Source organism: Serinus canaria, chromosome 3 (assembly GCF_022539315.1).
Source record: "Serinus canaria isolate serCan28SL12 chromosome 3, serCan2020, whole genome shotgun sequence".
In the NCBI taxonomy this organism is placed as follows: domain Eukaryota; kingdom Metazoa; phylum Chordata; class Aves; order Passeriformes; family Fringillidae; genus Serinus; species Serinus canaria.
Genome location: NC_066316.1, coordinates 79827586 through 79852291, shown reverse-complemented (window position 1 = coordinate 79852291; position 24706 = coordinate 79827586). Strand labels below are relative to the sequence as shown.

The following is a 24706-nucleotide window of genomic DNA, read 5'->3' as shown; positions in this document are numbered from 1 at the left end:
TTAAATGAACTTTAAATAAACATTTACTTCATACTTAGAGCATGAAAATACGTATTAATCCTGCGTATTAATACGTATTAATTGTAAATTTACAAAGTTTGAAATTTCTACATGCTTTGCTTATGCTTTTACCAATACCAGCAGTAATAGTGAATAAGAAAGCATGGCTTGGGCTAGCACCTTACTGTATTTGTTATAAACCTAATTCACTGAACAGATGATAAACTCTTTTTGCATTTGATGCGATGATATTAACTCAAACCCTTAAATTGTATGTGATCAGCACTCAAAGTCATTTTAAACTCCTATGCATCCTTCCACCATAAAAACTTTTAGAAGCAGCCAATGCTCCGTCCAGCTCTGAAACACCTAGATAACTATGTTATTCCTAATTTGGGTCAATTTTGCTCTACTCCAAAGTCATTCCAGAGCTTCCCCCAGGAAGGGCTAACATTTTCCTTTGGTTTTGACAGGGAAAAAATACCATTCATAATAGTTTTCAATAACCTCTTCCAAACTAAGTTTCAGAGCTAGTTCTCCTCCTTCTGTGATTTTCTTAAACACCACCTGCAAATACAACATCGTACACAGGAGAGCACCAGATGAGATGCAGTCTTCTGACTCAGAGCAAAATTTCAAAGAACTGTTAAACTGCAACCACTGCATTTCTCTGCCCCCTTTGAATTTCTAGATTACTTCCAAATTTAGATACAAATAGTTCAGTCTGCCTATTCAATGTAAAAACTCTCCAAAAAATAGAAAAGAATTGATATTTGATTTATAACATACCACACATTCCCTAGTTTTGCAACTTTTGTGGGTGGAGGTGGTGCAGTTACTAGAGTGGTAGGCTCTGGGCTGCTAGCTGATCCATTATCTTTTGCTGCCAGGGCAATCATTTTCCTTTGCTTCTGAGAAAGCTTGATTCCATGAGACACCATTCTGCTGTGAACGGACATTGCAAAGAAAGAAGTTGTAAGATCCATGTTCTTTGAGATGACTCACCTTTAATCCTGCAAATTAAACTGAGAAATAACTTCTTTCCTAAACAAAAATACTTTGCTTAGAATGCCAAAAAGCAAGGGGGGGCAGGGCAAGGGGGCAAGGGCTCAGATGGCTAGGAAGCAAAAAAAAAAAGGATCAATTAATATCAAGAGAGACAGAAAGAAAACATCATAGAAATATTCTTCTTGTAGATGTCCATAAATGAAAACATGCAGAGTATGAATCAAGTCCCCAAAAGAGGACTACCACCAGATGAAGACTATTTTCTAATCTTGTGATTTTTTTAGAGATTGTCAAGCTCAGCTACCTTAAACCAAAAATATTCAGACATTAAAAAATGTATACAACAGCACAGAGCCAGTTCTTCTATCTGTAATAATTTTCTTTTCTAAGCTATTTGGATTCTTCTGTCTTGGCTGTTTTGTTTGCAGTTTCTGAATCTATCTATCAAGCAAACCTTCACCCAGTTCCACGAGTACTGTCCTAACTCTCCTTTACAGAAAGCCACACCTCAAAGGTCATGAGAGTCACCTCCTCTTCTTTTCCATATGTTGCCACTTAAACAACACTAGCTTTAATACACTGCCTTGTAAAAAAGCTTATTTATCTCCCTTTGTCTTTTGGGATGCTTCTACAAGAAGGAACCACACTTGTTTCTGTCCGAAGAATTGTTAACATCAAGACAAGGTTTCTAGGAGAGGTCAGAGAATACAAGAAAACAAATGAACTTCTCAAATCCAGTACTTGTGCACAAGTAATTTCCAAAGTCCTAGGGATAAGAATTAATTCTTTTTGGTCTGAAATAGAAAGGCTCAGCAGGACAGGCCACTTATTTAAGATACTAGCTCACTTGCTCTTTTTCAGTAGTTGACAAACAAGACTAGAGTAAAATAAAGGGATACATTTTGTATGCTCAAAGAAAAACAACATAATGAAGTAAACAAAGCTGTTCAAAACCAAATAGGACAACTTTTCTCCTGTTTTTTTTAAACTGAATGGCCTAAACCACTAAGTAAATTCCTAACAACTTAGGCCTATCACACTTTTTTATAGATTTTGGTTTTTTACCAACCTTGAATTTGCCTTTGGCATGGTTCCACCTTTCTGCATACTTTCTTCAATTTCCATGATGGTTCTCAGATCCATAGCAGGAGGGCTGGCAGGGCTAAATGAAAAATAAAAAGTTACCTTACAAGGCACTGATTTTCACTTACATTCCACAGTTCCAGCATTCACTGAAATCCTCTAAATCATACATAGGATTGTAATTTATGTCTGTTTCCTCAATTATGGCAAACCTCAAATAAAATGTTTCTGACAAAACTTTTATAAATATATACATATTTAAGAGCATACTTTAAAAATACTTTCAAGACTCGTTATAGTACAAAACAAAAAGATGTGAACTATGATTACTTTAAAAAAATTAGAACCCTAAAAATTAGATACCTAAAACTATGATTACTTCACAAAAATTAGATAGCTAAATAAGGATACTTATTTAGTACTCAAATGCTCATGCTAAGTTATAGAGAGGCACTGCTTGCAGCTCTGACTGTTGGATTAGATCTCTCTTTTAAGTGCAGGATTAAAATTATTTCACATGATAAACAAAACAGTTTTTGCAGTCAGAGCGCTATACAGACATCAGCAACATTCTTAAACTTCAGGTATCAGTCTCTTTTTCATACATGACCTAATTTTAAGCTTCAACAGAAATAAGCATGAATTAAATCTACACATTCCCAAACTTTACAAAAAACTATAAATTAAAATGTGTGTCCTTAAAGGCATCTGCAAAGTAAGCTGCATTACAACTCGACTCAGGGATAGGCTTTGGAATAAAACATAAGCAGCACTTCCTTCATCTCTCCTTACAGACAAAAAAACAACACTCAATTTTTTACTATTGTAACCAGTTTTACTATTTACCAGCTAAACCAGTAGTGTTGATTTTTACAGCCCATTTAAGTCTAAAGGCCTAAAAAAATCTCCAAGTAGAGTGGATCTTCTAAAGGCTTCACGCATGGTATGATTCTACAAAAAACTCTCCAGTATTTTACACAGTATTAACCAAGTAGATGTTATAAAAACAGGTATCAGAAGTACAGAGTGGAAGCAAATAAAAAAAAATATATAGCATTGCTTTACTCAATGAATAATTACAAAATGTTCTCTTTTTATTAAATTACCAAGACCTTGAATTCACGTGTCAAGTATGTATGATCATTTTGAAGAGCAGATAGCTTCTGAGTCTGAATAGAATACTGTTAGCTTTCACTCCCAAGCATAAACCAGTGACTGTAAGTATTACTGCACCTGAAACTGGTTGCTACCCAATTGGGAGAGCTTGCAGAGCTGTGTCTGGCACTGGGAATGGACTGTGGAACAGACTGCGTCAATGCTGACGCTCCCTTGTATGACTTCATCTCCTTGTTAGGGTGAGAGGATTTCATTCCTGGACTGCATACTTTGTCCTTCATCTAAAGATCAGGCAGAAAATTGTTGAATAAACACTTCAAAAACTAAATTTTATTTTCTTAATCAAATAAACAACAACTCTTCAAAGTTGTCTACTCCATTGTAAGTAGAACAGGTTCACAGAAAGACTCTAAAATACAAACTCTGCTTTTGATGGACTAGGTAAACACAAACAAAAAAATTGCTTAGAAGAAATCCAACCTCAGTCCTCTCTGGATGAAATCCTTTTGTGAAGTCAGGGGACTGCAAGTCTCTGGGACTACCCACTCCTGCGTAACTGCCTTCAGAGTCAGATGTTAAGAGCTCTGGAAGTGAGTCTACGGAGTTAGCTTTATCCAGTTTTACTGAGCCTAGAAATACAAAAAGATAGTAGAACTATTAAATCATGAGAGCCAGACTAAACAATGCTTAAATAAACACAAAAATTATTCACACCATATGATGAATATAAAGCAATCAGAAGTTTACCTAGTCCAGAGTACAAGCCAGTGGTAAATATAAGCAATTTTTTTTGCTATGCTAAATATTTTTTCAGAATAACATTACTCCCAGTTTTCTTCCTCTATCTCACAATACACAAATAACAACACTTTTCCTTTAAATTCTTCTACCATCTTCTCAATAAAAAGTGGATAATTTATTTTTTATGTTTCAGAAAAAAAACCCACAAGGCATTAACGGAAAAATGTTCCACTTACTAAAACCACATAAGAAAATGTGCACTATCTTTATTTGATAAAATACATGCTTTTAGCTGAACTATAGGTACACTGACAAACACCCTTTCAAAAAAAACCCTTAACCTTAAGAATTCACTATTTAAATTCAACTATAGGGTTCACTAGAAAAGAAATAATCTAAGATTTCCTTCTTGAAATACAGAAATTGCATTGCATATTACACTTCATGTTCTGTTTTTATACCTGAAATGAAACTCTTTCCCACTGACCTGTAGAGGCCGGACTCTGAATAATATCTGACAGATTATATCCTCCAGAGCTGTCAGACCGTTTTCTTGGCTTCTTTTTTGCCTTAGTTTTTGCTTTTTTGAAAAGGGCTTCCCTAATAGGAAAAAGACCAAAAAACCCACAGAATGCATTAAAGCCAAAGAAACTGAGCTTCAGAACTACCCATGTCAGTGTCACCTTTCTCAGTCAGCACTTATACTCCAAGCAGCAGTACCTCATCTCAGCAGCTGGCACTAGCTGCCTGCTCCTACTCTGCTTATGCACTGGCACAACCACTTCATAAATGATTTTGGGGTAAAAGAAGAATCCAGGAGGAAAAGAAAAAAAACTCTTTCCAAACTAGATCTAGCGTCTGGACTATAATACTGCACACAGACTTCTGCTGAAACAGTGGAAGATACAGCTGCTGCACAGGCTGGCACTGCCACCTAGGTCAGTGAAACCTGCTACATATCACAGCAACTGACATAAAGCAAATTAAGACATTTCTCCACTTTTTTCTCTCTTGCTTTCTCCTAAATTACTGAAGCTCAATAAATGCCACAGTAGGTCTCATTTTCCCCCAACATAAACACTGTCATTGTTCTAATACTAATTTTACAAAAAAGCAGATACAGGGTGATGCTAACTAAATGTCATGTGTTCCTGTATATGCTATTAGGAAGAGTGAAATCAAATAAAAGGCATCTTTCATTTAAACAAAACTACTAGATATTCAGAATTACATGAAATGCAGCTACAGTGCCCTATTTCAAAGATTCTTTAAGCAGCTTTTTGTTAAGTAAGTATATAACTACTTAATCACTGCTGCAACACTACCTTACAGTACTTGGGTGTCTATTTTTTAATCCTTGGACTACCCAATTCCCTAGAAGCTACCACCCAGTCTTGAAAACACTGAAAGGCTTGAAGTCAAATACAAAATAGCCTCTCAGTTCCCTTGACCTAGTATTCTTACCTACACTAGTTTATTTAGTGCAACTTTTCCCAACACAAGTGCTCAGAATATACACAATACTGCAGGCAAGGTTTTTTCTGCAGGCTGACATTTTATCCCACTATTCGGAAGCCTGTTACCAAGCCATCCTATCATACTACAAAGCTCTGTATTTCATTTGACAAGTCTGTCAATATCAAGAAATTTAGATTATCACAATTTCTCATACAGATCTATAGTACATTCAAGTCTGTTTTTCCTCTTTTGATATCTCCTAATTCAGTGAAGTACAATGAACTGCACAGTTGGTCTCACATATATACAGATACCCTCATCACATGCACAACCCCCAAACATCGCTGTGAATGCTCATTTTGCAACCTTTACTCATATGCCACTTATAAATTGAAAGTGCTCTGCTGCAGTTTTGTAACATTTTCAAAGACTTAAGGAAACTGCGAATGGTCTTTGAAATCTCATTTCTTAATCTTTCAATTCTAAACTTAAACGCAGTCAGGCACCAATACCACACACAGTTCATCTAGTTAAAAATATTGATGAGAAACAAATACTTACTGAGAATTTTGTTCTGTATTCATTTCTTCCCTTAAAAAGGTGAAGTTCTCGCCATCTTCAGGCTCAAAAGAACTTATGTCAGGTCCATCTGGATATGGTGTAATTACTCTCCTGACCATAGCTGGAATCTGTAGTTGTAAAAGTCGTTACAGTAAGTTTCAGTGAAGTTGTATGCTACCAAATTTATGTAAGAGGGCAAAACCGTTTGTCATTTAAAACACTTTCACGCATCAGATAATTCATTATTTAACAACCTTATAAACTTAAGTTATATCTTTAAGCAAAACTGGAGAAGTATCTTAAGTGACAGACTCAAAATGCCTGTGTTTCATCTATTGTTAACTTATGGCCAAAAAAAAGTTAAGATTTCAAAGCCTGTTTCATTGTACTTGGCCAAAAAAAGTTTAAAGATTTTGCAAACATTTATCTTTTACAGTAAGAGAATACTGGCTTAGAATGGGTCTTGGCTTTCACCATTGCATTACAGATCAATTTTCATATTATTCTTCTTACTGATGACGTCTATACAATCACCCTGAACTTTTCAGCTTTCTTCTCTTTTCTTCTAAGATGTTCTTTTCCATGCAACAATTGTTAATTACAGAACGTTAATATATTTAAAGTCTATAACAAATTAATTTAAAAGACACTGTTGCAGCAGTAGCTAGTGAATAATGAAATATTAACTCCTTGAGAGTGATCATAGCAGCAGACAACTTTATCTATTCTCATTTTACACCTAATCAATTTACACTCAAGTTGTACAACTTACCATTTTCCTGTAATAAACAGAAAGATCCTTCACAACTTCATCACTTAAGACATCCAGAGTCCTAAAAAAAAATTACCTTTATCCTTAAATACCAAATTAATCTTAGCAGCTTATAAAAAATCACATTAATGAAAAATTCAAGTGAACATTTTGGATGAATCTCACCTACAGGTATTATCACCTATTCATGGTGGCTAGAATCTAAAGGAATACACTGAACACAAAATAAAAACTAATCAATACCTTTGTTGTAGGGCAGGATTAAATACACAACCTTCCCACCTACCTTTACCTAAGGTCACAGCCAAAACAGACCTATATAGTTAAGCTAACAAGAACTGGTCATTGTTTTACCTATTTCTGCATACTGTCCACCTGACATGTATCTAAATACTCCAAAACTATGTAAATTCTCCATAAAACTCAAACACAACACGCAACATGGACATTTATGCCAATAAACAATACTACAGCAACAAACTTAACTCAACGGAACTGTCTTGTCCCTGTGAGCAGTTCTCCTTGCAAAAAGCTGTCAGGACTTAGTTCTGTCTCAGGTTTCTCAAATTAAAAGTCTTTCTACCCAATACTAAAATTTTTAGATTTTCACTAAAATGTAGATAGACTCTTAATCATAGTAGGAATATTACGTGTAAGCTTAAGAGGAAAAAAGTAAGAATTCCAAGTAATATTTAAGGCAACATTACTACATTTTTACTCTTCTCTCCAAAATCAAATGTTAGAGGGTTTCTATTTTACACAGAGATGGAGAGGGAAATTGCTAAAATGAATGAACTTCTGTATCTGGGATCCAAGTGAAGCCACTCTGTGACGTGGCAATGAAATGCTGGCATTCTGAACTGTTTCAGATCTCTAAGAACTTCTGCAAGTGAAGAGTCTGACAAAAAGGACAGAGAGAACTCACAATCGAGTTTTTTTTTTTTGGCTGGGTTTTTTGGTGTTTCTCTTAAGGTTTTGCTAGGAAAAGAACTTCAATCAGTGGTGATAAGGTTTGCTCTGAGAAGATGATATGTACTTAGCAAACAGTTTGACAGCCTGTCCAAAAGCATCAAGAGAAGGAAGGCCAGAGCACACCTTCACCTTCTCAGACCTTTAGAACCACTGTGGAAAGCGAGGATAATAAATTAATTTGTTCAGCTGTCACTGCAGACATTAAAGCAAAAAGACTACTGAGAGGGCAGGCCCATCCTGAAGCAGCTATTTAATACACCTACTTAAATCAAATATGTATTGCTAACAACCATGTTAAAAAAAAAAAAAAACAAACACCCAAACAAACAATCCTAAAACAAAGAAAAATCCCCACAATAATCCCCATCCCCAGAAAAACAACCTCCAAATGGAGGGGAAAAAAAAGCCCCACAGCATTTTTATGCATCTTCAAAAACACTTTTAAAACCCCGAAAAAGACTAGACCTAATGTTAAAGCTCACTGAATTCCAGAGAGGCTCTTCATGCCAGAGTGTAACATATGGTTTTGTACTACAGAACTGGTACAGTATGTACACGGATTTAACTAGCTTCTCTTTTCCAAAATGACAAAAATGAGCCTACCTTTAAACTAGAAGCATTCAGCTGCATTTTAACATTAAACTGTCTGTATTAGTTATTCCAATCCTTTTACCTTTTTGGGATATTTAAATTTTACAACGAATACATGAATACAACTGCACTCCTACTTACCTTGCCTCAAGCAAAGCTGCCATATTGAGTCCTATGAACTGCAAGCAGGACAATTTTAGCTGTTCAGCATTATACATTGCTGAGAACTCCAACAGCTCAGCAGCATTCTTTAAGGTCACTGCAGAAACAAAACACAAAAAACTAAATTAGATAATTGGCTGTAGTACCAAGCAGCCGTTTTAAGACTTATTGTGCAGCATGATCTAGTTATTGAAGCATATCTTATACTACCCCATGCCTAGAAAAAATGATAATGCTGCAATGGCCACAAACTATAGGAAGCTCTATGCAACTTTGTAGCAGCTTGTATGCAATGGCTGCTTCACAGGACTAAAAAGCCCTGCCTACAAACAGATCAGTCTCAAAACAATAATACCCAGCAGTTACAAACAAAAAAGAAAAAGAACAATAAAAATAGCAAGTTTCATAAACAGCATAAACAGTTGCTAAACTTCCAAATATTTCAATTTAGTACAGAGAAAATATAAATGAAAGTGAAAGAGAAGAGAGGGAACACTAAATACAATGACAAAAACAGAAACAGAATTCATTTTATCATATTTTAAAGAAAAGAAATTTCAATTCAATTAAATGAAGTTTTCATTTGGGTTAGGGTTTTCTGGTTTTTTTTTTTTATTAAAGAGCATGAGCATAAGTAATGGAAGATCATGCTAACCTAGAACATTGCTCAGATGAAAAAAGCAATTATTAGCAGACATGCAATGAACATCAAAACACAATCATCTGAAAGAAAGATACACAAATCCTGTGCTGCAAAAGGCAAGAACATCTAAAAATACAATTTTTTGTTCTCTAACCCTTTACAGTACATGTGGAAGGACTCACACTTTTCTGCAATGGCTACTTCACAGATTTCTTTGAGTCTGGATATAAGAAGCTGGTCTGCTACCACAAGAATGTTACATATGAATTCCACATTTTGGGAATCTGAAAAACAAAGCATCATATAAACACTGGGGGCAAATCAAGACCAACTACATAACAGACAGCTTCAATGAGATTTTACCAAAGCACAAATATAATGGCTTTGCAAATTTTGATGGGATTTTCACAGCACAAAAAATAGCTTAGAAGAGCACCAACAGTCCACTTTTTGAAGCAGTGGAAGGAGGGAAAAGGAAAACTGCAGTTTGACAAACTAAAGAAAAGGTAAAACAAGGCCTGGGGTACTGCTATCCCCTCAAACTCCACAGAGTCAAGAATTTTGATTTTTTTAAATGTAACTACAACACAAGCATATTAAGCTTTGAATTTCTATTTCAAAAATACAAAAATTGCAAGAGCTACAGTTGAAAATATATTAATGGCACCTTTGATGGCAAGAGCTTCATCTGTATACAAGTAATCCACAATTATCTGCAGTATGTCAGAATGGATGGGCATTTCCAGAGCTGAACAGGTAGCCTAAAAAGCAGAAGTATTTAAAGAAAAAAAAAAGAAGAAATAGAAAGAGTAAGAGAGGATGTTACTTGGAATAAAATACAAAATTAAGACAGTACCTATATTAGGAAAATAACTCAGATGGAAGGTCACATTTTCAAAGTTAATTACTTAAGCATTTGTACAAATCTCTTCAAGTTTCTTGATAAAGAGTTGATTGTAGCAAAGCAATTAAAATCTGTTCAAACTTCTGAATAAATACCCATGAAACAGTTTCATGTTTGATCACTTTGATCCTCTACTCTAACAATTCTCCTTGACTATATTACTTTACCAAAATTTGCCTAAAAGTAGAGCTACAGGAACCCTCATGCAAGTACTGAACTGCTTTCCTTTCAAGGTCAAAAGAGCAAATGAAATCACAAGTTCCCAAATAACAATAATACTGAAGTAGTCACTACTGTTAGTACCTCTGAAAATAAGGTTTTCATCAAGCTGTCCATTTGAAGAACCATCCTAACCATTAAGGTAAAGCTTTCATAAGAGCAAACATTGGCCACTAAACCATGCAACTGTCACCATTTGTGTTTATGCAACATCACTGCTTAACAATTTTGGTTTACTTCAGATGGTACCCAAGTAAAGCTTCATACTAAAATATTTACTTTGTTTTAGAACACGCGACTAGTACTGACTTATTTTCCTTCTAAAGGTTAAAAATCTCTTACAGACATTAAGGTTTTTATATAACATCTACAGCCCTTGCTTCATAAAATATTTACTTATTAATTTAGGTTGATTTAGGTTTACTTACAAAATAATAGGCAACTTATGAACTACATACTACTGATATACAAAACCATGATACAAATGGACACTCAACACTTGAGAAAAAACCCTTAAATCCATAATTTGTCTCACGGTGTTGCAAATATGTTTTCTCAGGGACAACTTGGGAAAAGGCAGCACGTAACCTGGAGGACAGGTGAAGTTCTGTTTCACAGCAGAACAGAACAGCCAGTATTTCACTTAAATACTTAATGTTCTTAATGTATTGCCAGAAAGCTAAGAAACCTGAGGAACTCCTGCACACTGCTTTAGTTTTCAGTCTCAGAAAAATGCTTCTCTACTTAGACCATTCCTCTCTTTCCACAAACATTATCAATAATAGTTAAATCAGGCAATTAAACAGAGACATTTGGTGAAATTACAATGTCTAGGAACAACCAGGGAATTGACACACAGCTGACAAATAGGAGCTAAGACAAATTAAAGATCTACACCTTTTGAAGCAGCAGTTGGTGACTAAGTAGAATAGTCCCTAATATCCTCTATTTCATTTAACAGCAAAAGTCAGCTGGAGTTCTACACACTGACCCTTGATCCTGTTCTCTCCTGCACCCAGTACATATGACAAGCTATTCAAACCTGCATAATATCTAAATTGTACAATCTTTTACAGAACCAGAATGAAAATTCATCCAAAGCAGTATTCCATAAGAACAGTCCAGTCAGTACTTTTTATAAATCCGTGAACTAGTTCAAACTAACCCCCTAAAACAAAAGCAGTAATTTCCTTTGATATACAGTATTATATTTATTACTCTCATTTAATACACAAATACAAATACAAAATACAAGTACAGCGTAACCAAAAATGTGGCTTGTGGGTTTTTTTCCTTGCAAATAGAATCAAAGAATCCAACCCCTTCTTCTCCCTAGCATTTAGGATATGTTATTATAGGAAAAAATTAAAAGCTGTCACTTATTTGATGCAAAAAAAATGTACCATCACACATGGTTTTGGCAAACTTACCTCAATCCATGAGCTGCTTAACATGCTGTGAAAATAATCTGTAAAGAAAGGCATTTCAGTTCAAGATGCAACAAAATGACAGTTAAAAATACAATATAACTTATGTTATGTAAAGATATAAAAATACACACACATACCAAGTCTTGCACAAAGTACACACTTATGACATGGGAATTCCTTTCCATCTAAAGATTTCAGGGTCACATCGCAGAGGTATGAACTAGAAGATATTTAATAGCATCAGAACTGTGACTATTCAGAAGATTTACAACTATTACAAGTTGTAAACTCTACAATGAAATGCTAACTTCAGCAAGTTTGAAATAACACACATCTGAACTTTAATAATACCAGAGAACATGAACCCAAAAGAACAGGCACAATATTTTCTAGGGAGAATTTCTTTGTCCAAAGTCAAGCTTCAAAAATTCCATCTGAAATATTTCCTTCAAAACTCAGTCAAATAATTATAGCATTTTTGAAACAGTAAGTAAATTAATTAGGGCTTATTTTTGTCAATCTTAAGTGGTCTATGTTAAGTTACCTATTTCTTCAATATCAGGAGGTACCATAGGCCTTGATGATACATTTTAAGAAAGAACCCAAATTCTGTGAAACCAGCTACTGTCATGCAATGTTGCTTTTCCTATATAGACAGACTATTCAGGACTTTGGGTATAGGTAACTCAATCACATCAATGGAATTAAAAAACATCACTTTGCTAAAAGCAAATTAGAGAACATACTATGCATTTGCTTATTTCCAATCCATGTAATCTTATTGTTACAGAATGCAGATTTACAGAAGTCAAATTGCTTTTGACTGGATTACCCATAGCATTTCTCCTAACATTAGCATTCTATGAAACAGTTAATCCACAGAACACATTAAGATCAGTAAAAAGAGACAAGGATATACCACACATAATCTATCCCCAATTACTGATTTACAGATCAAGTCTATAAATATGTACAGAGAACTTCCAAACCTGAGTTACTATGATAGAGACAACTGCATACCAGAAGTTAAAATGCAGTTGGATCAACCTTAGCCCTTAACAAGTAAAGAGATGACATAAGAGGAAGATGGTGGGGTAGGGAAAGTTGATTTAAAAAATTACCATTTCTTCTGATTTAACTTTGGTTTGTTCCCATTCTTCTTGTTGACAACATTAATTTTTCCATTTTCTAAACTGACTCCATCCAACCTGCAAATTATTAACATTAGTAATAGGCAATACAATTAGTATACAGTTCAAATCATTAAGAATAGTTTCATAAATAGCGAATAGTTTCACAAATAGTTTTCAATAGTTTCAGTGGGCTCATACTGTGAATATGAAAACGAATCATCATACAAAAATAGAAGCCAGTTGTTACTTGAAAAGTCTTCAAGACATTCTTTCCTCATCTTAGATATGTATTTGTTAGCCTAGATGAAATCTATACTGTATAATGAATGCCAAAGTTCAATACTGTAGGGTCAGGAAGTTAACCAGGAAGTTAAATACATATCACTACCAGTCAATAAACTGAGCAAAGACACTGGTTGGAAGAGATGTAAATTTCAGCACAGGCTTTTTAGCATCCTAATTCATCAAGGAAGTTTGTGACTGGATGGTAAAGACACAAGAGCGCTGCTGGTGTATTACAAAGTAATGCACCTTTAAAGGCAAAGTACTTTACCACAGAAATGTTACTTAGGAACTCAGTTTTAGCAGAGGCCTGCTTGCATGAATAGCCATGCACATTTTGGCTGTGCATGCAAGAAGTACAGTAAGAAAACTACCCTGAAAAAGCTCATATCCCTCTCTGGAAAGGATAAAGGCAGGAAAAAAACCACCAAAACCCAGACTGATTAATGCAGTTCTACTGAGACATTTGATCTCAATTCCATTTGTTTCAGTATGTAACACAAAAATTACATCACTTGAACAAGAATTTAAATTTACTTTGTGGTGTTTTATACTAAACACATTTGCTGTCTCGTGAAAAAACTGCTACACTACAGACCACAGTATAGAAATTATGCAGCCCAAAATTCAGTTAGATCAGCTGTTTCTAACATAACCAGTACTGATGTTTTACAACAGTCCTTCTGAAAGTCAGATAATTTATACCAGATAACAGATCTCACAGAGCTCATGTCTTAGAGGATACTGCCATGGTTCAACTCATCTGGCTAAAGACCACACAGCCCCTCACTCACTCACTCTGCCCTCACCACCCACGAGTGGGATGGGGGAGAAAATTGGGGAAAAAATAGTAAAATTTGTGGGTTGAGATACACAGTTTTAATAGGGCAGAAAAATAATGGAAAATAGTAATAAGGCTAACAGAATGAGCAGATACAAAACAAGTGATGCCCAAATAGTGATGGAATACCTCACCACCCACCAACCTGAAACTCCTATATGTACTGGAAATAAGCCCAGTCAGTTCCTAAGTAGCATCCCCTCATCATCTCCCCCTAGTTTCTATTCTAATATCAGTGTCTAAATTTCCACTATTGTCATAACAACTAAAGCTAGATCAGCTTACATAAAAAACTCCACGGAGAGCTCGTCAAAATAGAAACGCATTTCCTTTCACCTACCTTCCACTTAAATTGCTGAGCCCAAACTTCTTTGCCACACTTTGCAACATTTTAATGAGGTTAGCTTCATCACCAGCTTTGCCTTTTTTAGATTTGCTCTTCTGTTTTTCATTTATAACTTGCACTTGATTGTTTCTATAAATCTCAAATGCAGACTTTCCATTGACATTTTCATCAAAGCTCATTTTGCTGAGATTAGAAATTAAAGTATCTTGATATTCATCTGATTTTTCTTTATATGAGATTTTTGGCTTATAACCATGAGTCAAAAGATCACAAGTATCAGTGTATATGAACTGCAGAAGGTATGCAAACAGATCTGGATGGACCTTCTCAATTACATAGAGATCACATCCAACAGCATCTTCATCTTTACGGTAGATGTCTGGAGTGTCTAGCTGGTTGTCACTGGAAAGAAAGAGCTTCCTGAAGAAGTCGGAGCGTACAGCCAAGATGTATTTGTGCACGGGGTACATCCTCGTGCCGATCTGAAAAGTCACATCATGGATGCTGTCCATTTCATCTGTTTCATCTAACAGTTTGCCAAAATCCACTCCAAAACTTGATAGTGACACACTGGGAATTTCATAGAGACTAAAACAAAATTAAATCCATAATCAAACACTATTTAAATCCTTCATCATATTTTACATAGTACGTTTAATGAAGAGAATAATGATGTTTCCCTTTGGTTTCTTTGCTTCTTACATTGCTGCACTGCTCAACATTACTTGTCCTGTTCTTTACAAAAATAACTAATAATATGTTATTTAGACAATTAAACTACATAAATAAGGCCTGTCTAGCTTCAGTATAGCTACAGTATATAGTATTTTGCTTTTAAACTGTACCAGTATTATCAGAACTATCTCATCTTCATCTCATTTTTCCATGAAAACACAGAAATGCTTACTGTACTTCATATTACAAACTAAAGCAATAAGGGAAAAAAAGCTAATGTTCAGCTATTCATCACAAATGTTGGAAACTATTATGAGAGCATAAGAAACATGGTCCAGTACTCTATTAATTTATTTTACTTTATACATTTCTTTCCAAACAAACAAAAATTCACTTGTCACTTTTATTTAAAAGCTGGTAATTGGTGATTACTGAAGGGATGAATTTCTACAGTGTTTAGAACTCAGAGTGTGTAAGGAAATACAGAGCAAATGCTTGCCTTAAACACTTCAGATAAAACATCAGTACTGTCTATTATTATGCAATCACATAAGCTTAGGCCTTTAAATAACTTCCACATAATTACTAACAAAGCACTATTCTCTAGCAGTATGGATAACTGTATTTATTGTGACTTCTGTATGAGCCAAAAAAAGGTTTGGAAAAGAATTGTTCAATCCCAATCACACACACAAAAAGGAAAAATTGCAGCTGTTGCGATCTTAAATGTACCTGGTTTTAGGATCTGACTGTAATACAGCAAAATTGGAGCCACTAGGATCAGTGGCAATACTGACAGCTCGGTGGACAAAAGTCAGCTTCTGAAGTCGAATCCTTTCATACACACTGGATGTATCATGTTCACAAGTCACATCACAAGAAGGATGCTGAAGGCTTGATACAGGTTCTGTTAAAAAAAACCCCAGAAAGTGAATACGTATCACAAAAAGATCCGGATAATTAAAATACAACTAATACAAAAAAAAGGCAAGACTATGACTTCGGTATGTCCATTGATGGAGTAACTGAATAAAGCTAAACCATGCTGAAGATTTCAGCTTGCTTATTACAGAATATATAGGAGGAGAGCTGAAAATTTCAGTTAAAATTTTGTCCTGTATGAGACAGGTATGTTCCTCGCAGAAAAACAAACTATCAGGACCTACTTTCAGTAATATGAGCCAAGTTAATAAGGTGGAAGTTGCTTTGGACCCTGAATTGTGCCCAGATAGGGGACTGGGAAACAGGTTTCATAGACTTAGCAGTGTAAGCAAGTATATGCTCCTTCTCTTGCTCAGTGACAATTCTCTTCAGACTCATCATCTAATATGTAACAAGATCATTACACTAGATCATTGTGCTACTATTATTCCTCAGAAGTACTTTTTTTTTCCCAGAAATCTCCACCTAAAGGTGAACTGAAGGGTGCAAAGTCAATCTTAGTATCACTGAGGAAGGAGTCCAGTAGCAGTCAATACTAAAGACTGTCAGTCGCAGAGGAAAGAACAAACTTGCTACATAATACTGTTAGAGAATGTAAAGATTCAATTAAATTTTTTTACTGATTTAAAAGTACTTAAAAACCACTAAAAAATCACGCCTAACCTTTCTTTTCTGAGTTTTTTTTCCCTTCTTCCAGCCAGTTTCCTGTAAAGGCTTCACCATCATGTGTGACAAACATTATTTTGTTCCCATTCAAGGCAACATCAGACATGAAGACTTGCCGGCCATACACCCAACGACACTGCTTCATGGAGTTGTTAGATGATTTCCAGCAAAACACCTATAATATCAAATTTTTAAAGAAAGTGAAAATCTTCATGTCATTTAAAAGCAGTTACATATTACACACTACTTTTTCAAACACAAGAACATGTCATCTCAAAATTGCATATAAAAGGAGAAAGACATTCTTCAAAATTTTAGGGTTAAGTGTTAATGAGCATCCATTAGAGAGAATCCACAAGTAAAACATGGAAAATCTATCATGATATCAAGATCCATTTGCTCAGGAAGAGCATCTGAAAAGCTTCTTCAAACACTGAAATATCTTCACAGTAGTCATGTATAGGACAGGTTTTATTGACATCTTGACAAAGAGAGTAAAAGGTGTCAAGCCAAGAAACAAGTTTTATCTAGTACTTAAGTAACAGATTTGTCCAACTGGTTTTCTTATAAATCAGACAGAATTCAAAGCTAGCACACAGTTAATTGTTTGACAAAAATCTCAAATTTCTCTGTACTAGGTTTGGAATGGAGATCGTGACCAAACACAAACTTCAAAACCCTCAGGAATATGAAGCACTGCATGCACAGCAAGACCCCCAACAAGGTACACTCTACATGTCTGAAAGACAGTCCCAAGCAAGGTAAAGCCCAAATGTGGCATTAGCAGCGTTAAAGTCAGGCCTTCATTCTCTCTCACTGAAGGACCTGCGCAGGTCTGTTAGCATCCACATAAGGAAGGGACAGAAGAATTTGAGTAACCTATTTCATTTCACCTGCCTTGAGCCCTAAGAATCACAGAATGTTGAAACTGGAAGAGATCTCTGGAGGTTGTCTAGTCCAACCCTCTGCAGGACTACCCAGAGCCAGCTGCCCAGGAACATGTCCAGACAGCTTTTGAGTATTTCCAAGGATGTGATTTCACAACCTTAATTGGCAACCTGTGGCAGTGCTGGCCCACCCTCAGTGCTTCCCAATATTCAGATGGAGCCTGCTCTATTTCTGTTTGTGCCCACTGCCTCTGGTACTGGCTCTGGGCACCACTGAAAATAGCCTGGCTCTATGTTCTTTACATCTTCTCTTCAAGTATGAATATACAAGACTCCCCTTGTGACTTATTTTCTCGGCTAAACAGTTCTCCCTTCAAGAAAGTGCAATCAAGCCAAACCAGGAAGCACTGATTCAGTAAACCCAAGTGTTAAGATCCCATCCCTGTCCTTACTCAATAATTTATAATGCCTGAAAGCACTGAAGATCCCAGTATTTGTCAGTATTCAACATGGAAAGATATGAAATGCACATGGACATTCTTCCTCTGATGCAGGAAGATCAAGTAATTTCTTACTGCTAAAGCAGTGTCCCAAAGATGTTGAAGGGGCACTACCAATACTATAGATGCTAGAGGCTACCCCTCACATGATCAAATACTGAATTGAAAGTTTATCATCTCTGAGACAACTAATGACCTAATGAAAATATAAGATCATCTCAAAAAATAATTTAGCTAAATGCAAGGAAAGAAAAGGAAATAACCACATTGCTCCTGATTTTGATAGACAAGCACCTTTTTCAACACTGTAAGAAGGCATTTACGTTTGGAAAAGCTTCTTTGTAAACACCACTAGATGGCAGTGAAGGTTGAGATCTCAGTGAGCAGATCGAAAAAAGGGATTTAGTAGGGTCCTGTAAACCAGCACTTAAAAAAGAGTAAGGGAAGAAAAAAAAAATTCAGCATGGCATTCCAATTCTAAGACAAAAGAGCATCTACACTTAAATACTAAATGATTCACCAGGTTTAGGTGCAACATTTTGACAATACAAAGGACATTTTATCTACCAAACAGCCATGTTTCAGCAAAGGCTCTAAAACTTCAAGTCCAGAGACTACTTTGAAAGGTGTAAAGGTGCCTGGCATAAGAGGGATGAAGAGATGGGAAGAAAAAAAAACGCCAAGAAAAAGAACCTAAACCACATATACTATATAACCACTAATGTATATGTAAAAACATAGTTGATACCCTCACTGAAAAGCCACTAAAAGTCCATAGATTTACAAATAAACTACTGTACATTACTTTTGTAGTCCTCCCATGGCCCTAATATAAAAAAAATCACCAGCAGCTCTACAGAAACAATATGACTGGGGAACAATAAAAAGAGCTTTTTCAAATATATTAATGGCAATAGGCAGCATAAGAGCTATCATCAGCCCATTATGGGGTGAGGATGGTCACCTCACAAACAGGGACACAGAAAAGGCACAGGTGTTTAACACATTCTTTGCCTCTGTCTTCAGCAAGGGGGTTTCAGTGCCCCAAGCTTGAGAACCATAACTGAGAATGATTCACTCCCAGTCAACCCTGAAACTGTGTGGGATCTGCTGCTCCCCTACAAAGCTCTGGAGCCTGGTGGCAATCATCTGAGAATCCTCAAAGAGCTGGCTGATGTCATCCCAAAGCCTCCCTTCAGGATTTTTGAGCAGTCCTGGAAATCCAGAGTGGTACCAGCTACTGGTGAACATTGCCCCAGTTTTCAAGAAGGGCAAGAAAAGAGAACCCCACACTATACAGTCCTGCCAGTCTCACTTCAGTGCCTGGTAAAGTTGTAGAGAAGCTTATTCTGGGAGGTGTTGAAAAACACCTCCCAATGACAGCACAGTCAAATGGTCACAGCTTCATGAGGGGAAAGTCCTGTTCATCAAACCTGATTTTGTTGATGACAAGGTAACCCACCTAGCTGACCAAGGGAAGCCAGTTGACAAAATCTCTTTGGATTTCAGCACAGTTTTGATACTGTTTCTCACAGGATCCTTCTGGACAAAATGTCCAGCACACAGCTGGATAAAACATCATGGGTGAGCAACTGGCCCACGAGCTGGACACAAAGGGTTACATCAAACTGGTCACCTGTCACTTACTGGGGCTGTTCCACAGGGCTCCTCAGCCCTGTGCTCTTCAACATCTTCATAAATGACTTCCAGGCAGGACTGGAAGAGATACTGAGCAAATTTATAGATGATACAAAATTGGAAGGAGCTGCTGACTCCCTCCAGGGCAGGGAGGCCCTGCCGAGACCTTGACAAATGAAAGGCTAGGCAACCACCAACTAGATGAAATTAAACAAGAGAAAGTGCTGGGGAAGGGCAGCCCAGGATGTATGGACAGAGTGGGGAATGAGATGCTGGAAAGCAGCACCTGGGGGTCCTGGTCAATGGGACGTTGGATATCAACGTCCCATTGACCAGGGATGTTGGATATCAACGTCCCATTGACCAGGGACGTTGAATCAGCAGTGCCCTGACAGCCAGGAGAGCCAACCCTGTCCTGGGACATCAGGCACAGCATCACCAGCCAGACAAGGGAGGGGATTGTCCTGCTCTGCTCTGCACTGGGACAGCCTCACCTCGAGTGCTGGGGGCAGTTCTGGGCACCACAATGTAAGAAAGACATTGAACTGTTAGAGAGTGTCCAAGGAGGGCAACAGAGATGGTGAAGGGCCTTGAGGGGAAGCGTGTGAGGAGTGGCTGAGGGCACTGAGTCTGTTCAGCCTGGAGGAGACTGAGGGGAGAGCTCACTGCAGTTATAGCTTTCTTTTGTGAGGAGACAAAAAAAGGGCAGGCACTGATCTCTTCTCTCTGGTGACCAGTGACAGGACCTGAGGGAATGGCCTGAAGTTGTGTCAGGGCAGGTTTACTGCAAAAAGATTCTTCACCCAGAGGGTATTTGGGCACTGGAACAGGCTCTCCAGGGAAGGGGTCACAGCATCAACCATGACAGATTTCAAGAAGCTTTTGGACAATGCTCTCAGGCACATGGTGTGACTCTTGGGGATGGTCCTGTTTAAGACCCCGAGCTAGACCTGGTGATCCATGTGGGTCCTTTTCAACTAAGCAAATTCTACGATTCTGTGTAATTCATAATTTTCTATGCATGATTTTATCCTGTCTTACGTTTAAAGTTTGAATAATCACTATGCAGCCTGCTATATAATTATAACAACTTACCCTTCCAGCTTCATCCAGTGCCAGAATGCAAGTCTTTTGACCCCCATTTTCTTCAAGATGCTGGGTATCTACTTTATATTCCAAATATCCTCCACTGACAAGAACTTTTTTAAGGTTCAGCTGTCTGAAAGAACACAAAAAGCTAAATTAGTATCTACCTATCGGGTACTTAATGTTGGTTCTATGACAGTTACCTTCTTCACTTACACAAGCAGTTAAAAAGTAAAGTTGAGGCAGTGACACTGAAAAATTACTTATGTTTAGTTTCATCCTACTGGTTCTATTAACACAGTTGCTAATATTACTGCAGACTATAACTTTTGTTTATTTTTAAGTATATCACATTGTATATCTATAAGTTCTTGACAAAATTCCACAAGTAAAAATCAGTAGATTACATAGCTTTGATTTCATCATTACAAAAATTTCTTCAGCTCTTTGTATTAAAACATCTGTCCTATCCCAGCAGGTCATTTCTCAGGGGTTTGTTAGGTCTTGGTTTTTAGCTGATCAAAATCATACACATTATCTTTTTTCAGTTGCTTAGCATAAGAGCACAGGACACAGCATTAAGGTTCTTCAAGTGTCAACACCTTCATTTACAGCCATGTAGAAATCAGGTATAACATAATCATTAAGCTGTAACATGTCAATAAATACTGTTCAAATTTGAAGCAAAAAACTAAGGGGGAGTTTGTGGGCAAAATCATATCTAAAAAATCTATTCTAATCTGCCATTGCAAACTAAGTAAAAGAGAACAGGATTAAATATTTTCCTAAATTCATGAGTCAAGAATCCTGCTTCTTTAACAGGCTTTACATCCTGGTTTTAGTATATGTACCAGAGGATTTTACAACGTCCTCCTTGCAACCTAAATTACTCTTTATAATGTACTATATCTACACATTAATTAGGAAATTCAGTCCCCAAATCACTGATTCAAAAATCAATTGAAATGTCCCATAAATAAACAGAATAGCAGATCTTCAACATCTCTACCAAGATGGACTTAGACAAATTCATGGTTACAGAGGAAGAAAAATATCACTTTCAATGTCTTTAAACTTACAACACAAAATATTTCATCCTAATGTGTTTTTTAAAATATCTTTGGTAAACGAAAGTGGCACCTTAGCCTCTCATAAAAAAAAAAAAAACCAACAAAAAACAAATGAAGAAACAAACAAAAATGATAGCCCTAGTGCATATGAAAAAAGTACAAATGAAGAAAATACAGGGCACCACTGTATTTTCTGTACTTTATGCACAAATAGCTTGCAAGTATACAACTACAGTGAAATCTTCCCCTACTGTTCTTCATGACAAATTAGAAAAGTAACACATACTTGGAAGCTATCTTTTTGCACTGATAGTCTGCAAGCAAATAAATATCTCCTCTTTCAGAAACACATACTGTAGCGCCATCACTTGCAGAGACCAGGGACACAGAGATGTCTTTATGGTGTAGAGCAGAGACTTGGCGAGGTGAAGTTACACATTTTTCTCCATTAGGATCCAGCAGATAACCTAGAAAATACAACACACCCAAAAAATTATTTGCCATTCCACACATTGTGCACTTAAAGGACACTTTATGACACTAGTTAGAAGAACATTTAAATTCCAGAAGATTTTTTAGGTAGTTGGATAATTTGTCTTCAAAATATTTAGACAGATGAAACCCACCAAATCTACTTCTTACTTCACTACAAATGCCTGAAAACCAAGACCTGATACATAAAAATGAAGTAAGGCATATTCAACAGGGAAGCTTTTTCATGTGGTGGTACTGCTTTGATTCCAAAAAAAAAGAGTATTTATTTCATTATAGGAAAATTCAAGACAGTGGAAATACCATAACACTGGCATAAACTACAGATTATTTTGGACACTGGAATACAAAAAATATGCTTGTCAAAAAAATTACTGCAGGTAAGCAGGAAGACAGCAATTACATGAAACGGAAAAGGTTGGAGCTGTAGAGCAAGATCTCTGAAAACATTACAAAAATAAAATAAAAGCAGGTCCTTGCTGCTCCGTTGCAACAAGAAACCTAACATCAGGAATCTCACACAGAGCATAATCCTGTTTTGTGTTCAGGGCACTTATGCCTGCACCACAGAGCAGAGCAGGGTACAGATACTAAGAAACAAGCAGCAGAGCTGCCTCTAGAGCTGGCCGCAATCCTGCCACAGGACAATGTAGGGCTATGCTCAAACACGTTATGGGGGCAAGGTTTGCCACCACAGGTCTACCATGGTGCCCAGCTGACATGGATAATATCACTTAAGATTCAATTACTGTCTCTCTGTGGTACTGCACTGGGCCACATGCTAGCCAGAATAATCCCAACAACATAAGCAACCATGAAAAAAGCTTATATGATGGATGCTTATAAAAAAAAATAAAAAAGGCAAAAAAAACTCAAGAAGATACTCATTAGTAAGGTATTTCTCTGACAAAGACAAGTTTTTTCACATACCTTTAATACCTTAACATAGAAACACAAAACTACCTGGAATCTGAGGCCAGAGCTGATGCAGATTAAATGCCATAGATAGCTAATAGTTTTGTTTGCCCATAGACCCAAAACTGCAAAAATGCAAATCCAAACCAACATAGCAATGCCTGTTTATTAAAAAAGGTAAAAGCAATTAAAATGTCCCATTCATACAAAAAAATCAAGTTCACTAGTTGGTAATATATTTTTAAAAGGTTCTTTCTTGACTTCAGAATAAGAAAAAGTTAACTGAAGATTCTGGTAATGGTATTGCTGAAAAAAATCTGGATATAGGCAAGTATTTAACTTTAAAAAGTTAGTATGGAAAAAGTTATCAGTAGCATGTTTACAGTGCTTGATGGAAAGACATAGGCAGGAGAGCTGAAGGCTAGTTTATAATTTATTAAAGGCAGTGCCAGCCAGATTGCTGGAAGGAGACAAGCTTGCCTTGGAGTAATTTCCAACACAGTAGCATTCCAATTCCTCAAAGTCTCCAGTAGCAGGACCACACAAGATACATGAAAGGTAGAAGTTAAAAAGAGTTCAAATGAGAGCTAAATCTGACAAGCTCCTGTCATCTCAAATTTTGAAAGTAACTGGTAGGAATGAAAAATATTCTTTGAAAGAAGTGAGAAGTGATGATGTCATCAGATTGTTTTAAAAAAAAAAAAAAACCAAGAGAGAGAGAAAAAAGCTTCACCCAGGCTTCTGTTCTCAGAAGCAGATGACAGGTTAAGCATGAATAACATCTTTCAATGGCTGGGTTTTACTTTCAGAGCACTTCTACCTTACCTAGTTGGCCGCCATTCAGCCCCATGGTATACACTGCTTCCTTAGTCCATAGCACAGTATGGAATCTGCCTGCAGCCACTCCAATCACCATTCTACCTTTCAGGTTTTTTGCCTGAACCTAAGCACAAATCCAAAGGACATCTTAATATTAAGTAGCAACAGGTGAATTTCACACGTACAAACTTCTAACAACTTTAACTCCTTAAGTCATTAAGAATGAAGCACTAATATCAATCCACATACAGTCTAATAAATCAGGTTATTTCAGAAATTTGTCAAGAGGGGAACTATTGCAGTAATGACAAAAAGAACAAAACTTTTTGTAATAGCTAATCAGAACTAGAATCAAGAATTGAGTCTCCTTAGGCTGTTTTCGTATGTAAGATATTGAACAAGACTGAACGGGACATGAATAGCACAGCCACAGAAGACACAGGGGCTGTAAAGTGTCAACTAGAAGTTTAAACTTGCAAGTCCTAATGGCCTAAACGCACTGCAGAACACTATGCTACTAATTCCACACTTCACATTTAACTTAACTTTTCCATATTAAGATGATAAAATCATAGCAAATACTGTGGATATAGAGCTGTCATTATACTACTGAAGAACACATGGTACCCCAAAACACTATCCTGTTGCATTTTGGCCAATCATTCTTTTTTACTTTCACAACACTAATAGTGCCATGTTGCTCTACTTCAGATGAAGTTAGAGCTTCTTTACTTACCAAAAAAAAAAAAAATTT

General features: G+C 36.5%; 1 protein-coding gene across 2 annotated transcripts in view; it reads right to left on the bottom strand.

The window, feature by feature from the left end:
• Positions 1-24706, bottom strand: part of IBTK (inhibitor of Bruton tyrosine kinase) — a 54027-nt gene that overhangs the window by 14354 nt on the left and 14967 nt on the right. Inside the window, exons 7-25 of one of the 2 annotated variants that reach the window (XM_050971935.1) lie at positions 23959-24076; positions 22013-22193; positions 20666-20789; positions 16543-16720; positions 15670-15844; positions 14257-14850; positions 12782-12868; positions 11798-11880; positions 11661-11698; positions 9775-9868; positions 9290-9391; positions 8444-8561; positions 6740-6800; positions 5968-6095; positions 4436-4548; positions 3688-3836; positions 3325-3488; positions 2078-2170; positions 790-945 (exon numbers count right to left, since the gene is read on the bottom strand). In XM_050971935.1, coding sequence (XP_050827892.1) covers positions 790-945; positions 2078-2170; positions 3325-3488; positions 3688-3836; positions 4436-4548; positions 5968-6095; positions 6740-6800; positions 8444-8561; positions 9290-9391; positions 9775-9868; positions 11661-11698; positions 11798-11880; positions 12782-12868; positions 14257-14850; positions 15670-15844; positions 16543-16720; positions 20666-20789; positions 22013-22193; positions 23959-24076 — 2756 coding nt within the window. The remainder of the gene's footprint in view (positions 1-789; positions 946-2077; positions 2171-3324; positions 3489-3687; positions 3837-4435; positions 4549-5967; positions 6096-6739; positions 6801-8443; positions 8562-9289; positions 9392-9774; positions 9869-11660; positions 11699-11797; positions 11881-12781; positions 12869-14256; positions 14851-15669; positions 15845-16542; positions 16721-20665; positions 20790-22012; positions 22194-23958; positions 24077-24706) is intronic. The other variant, XM_050971936.1, reaches the window with a different exon arrangement.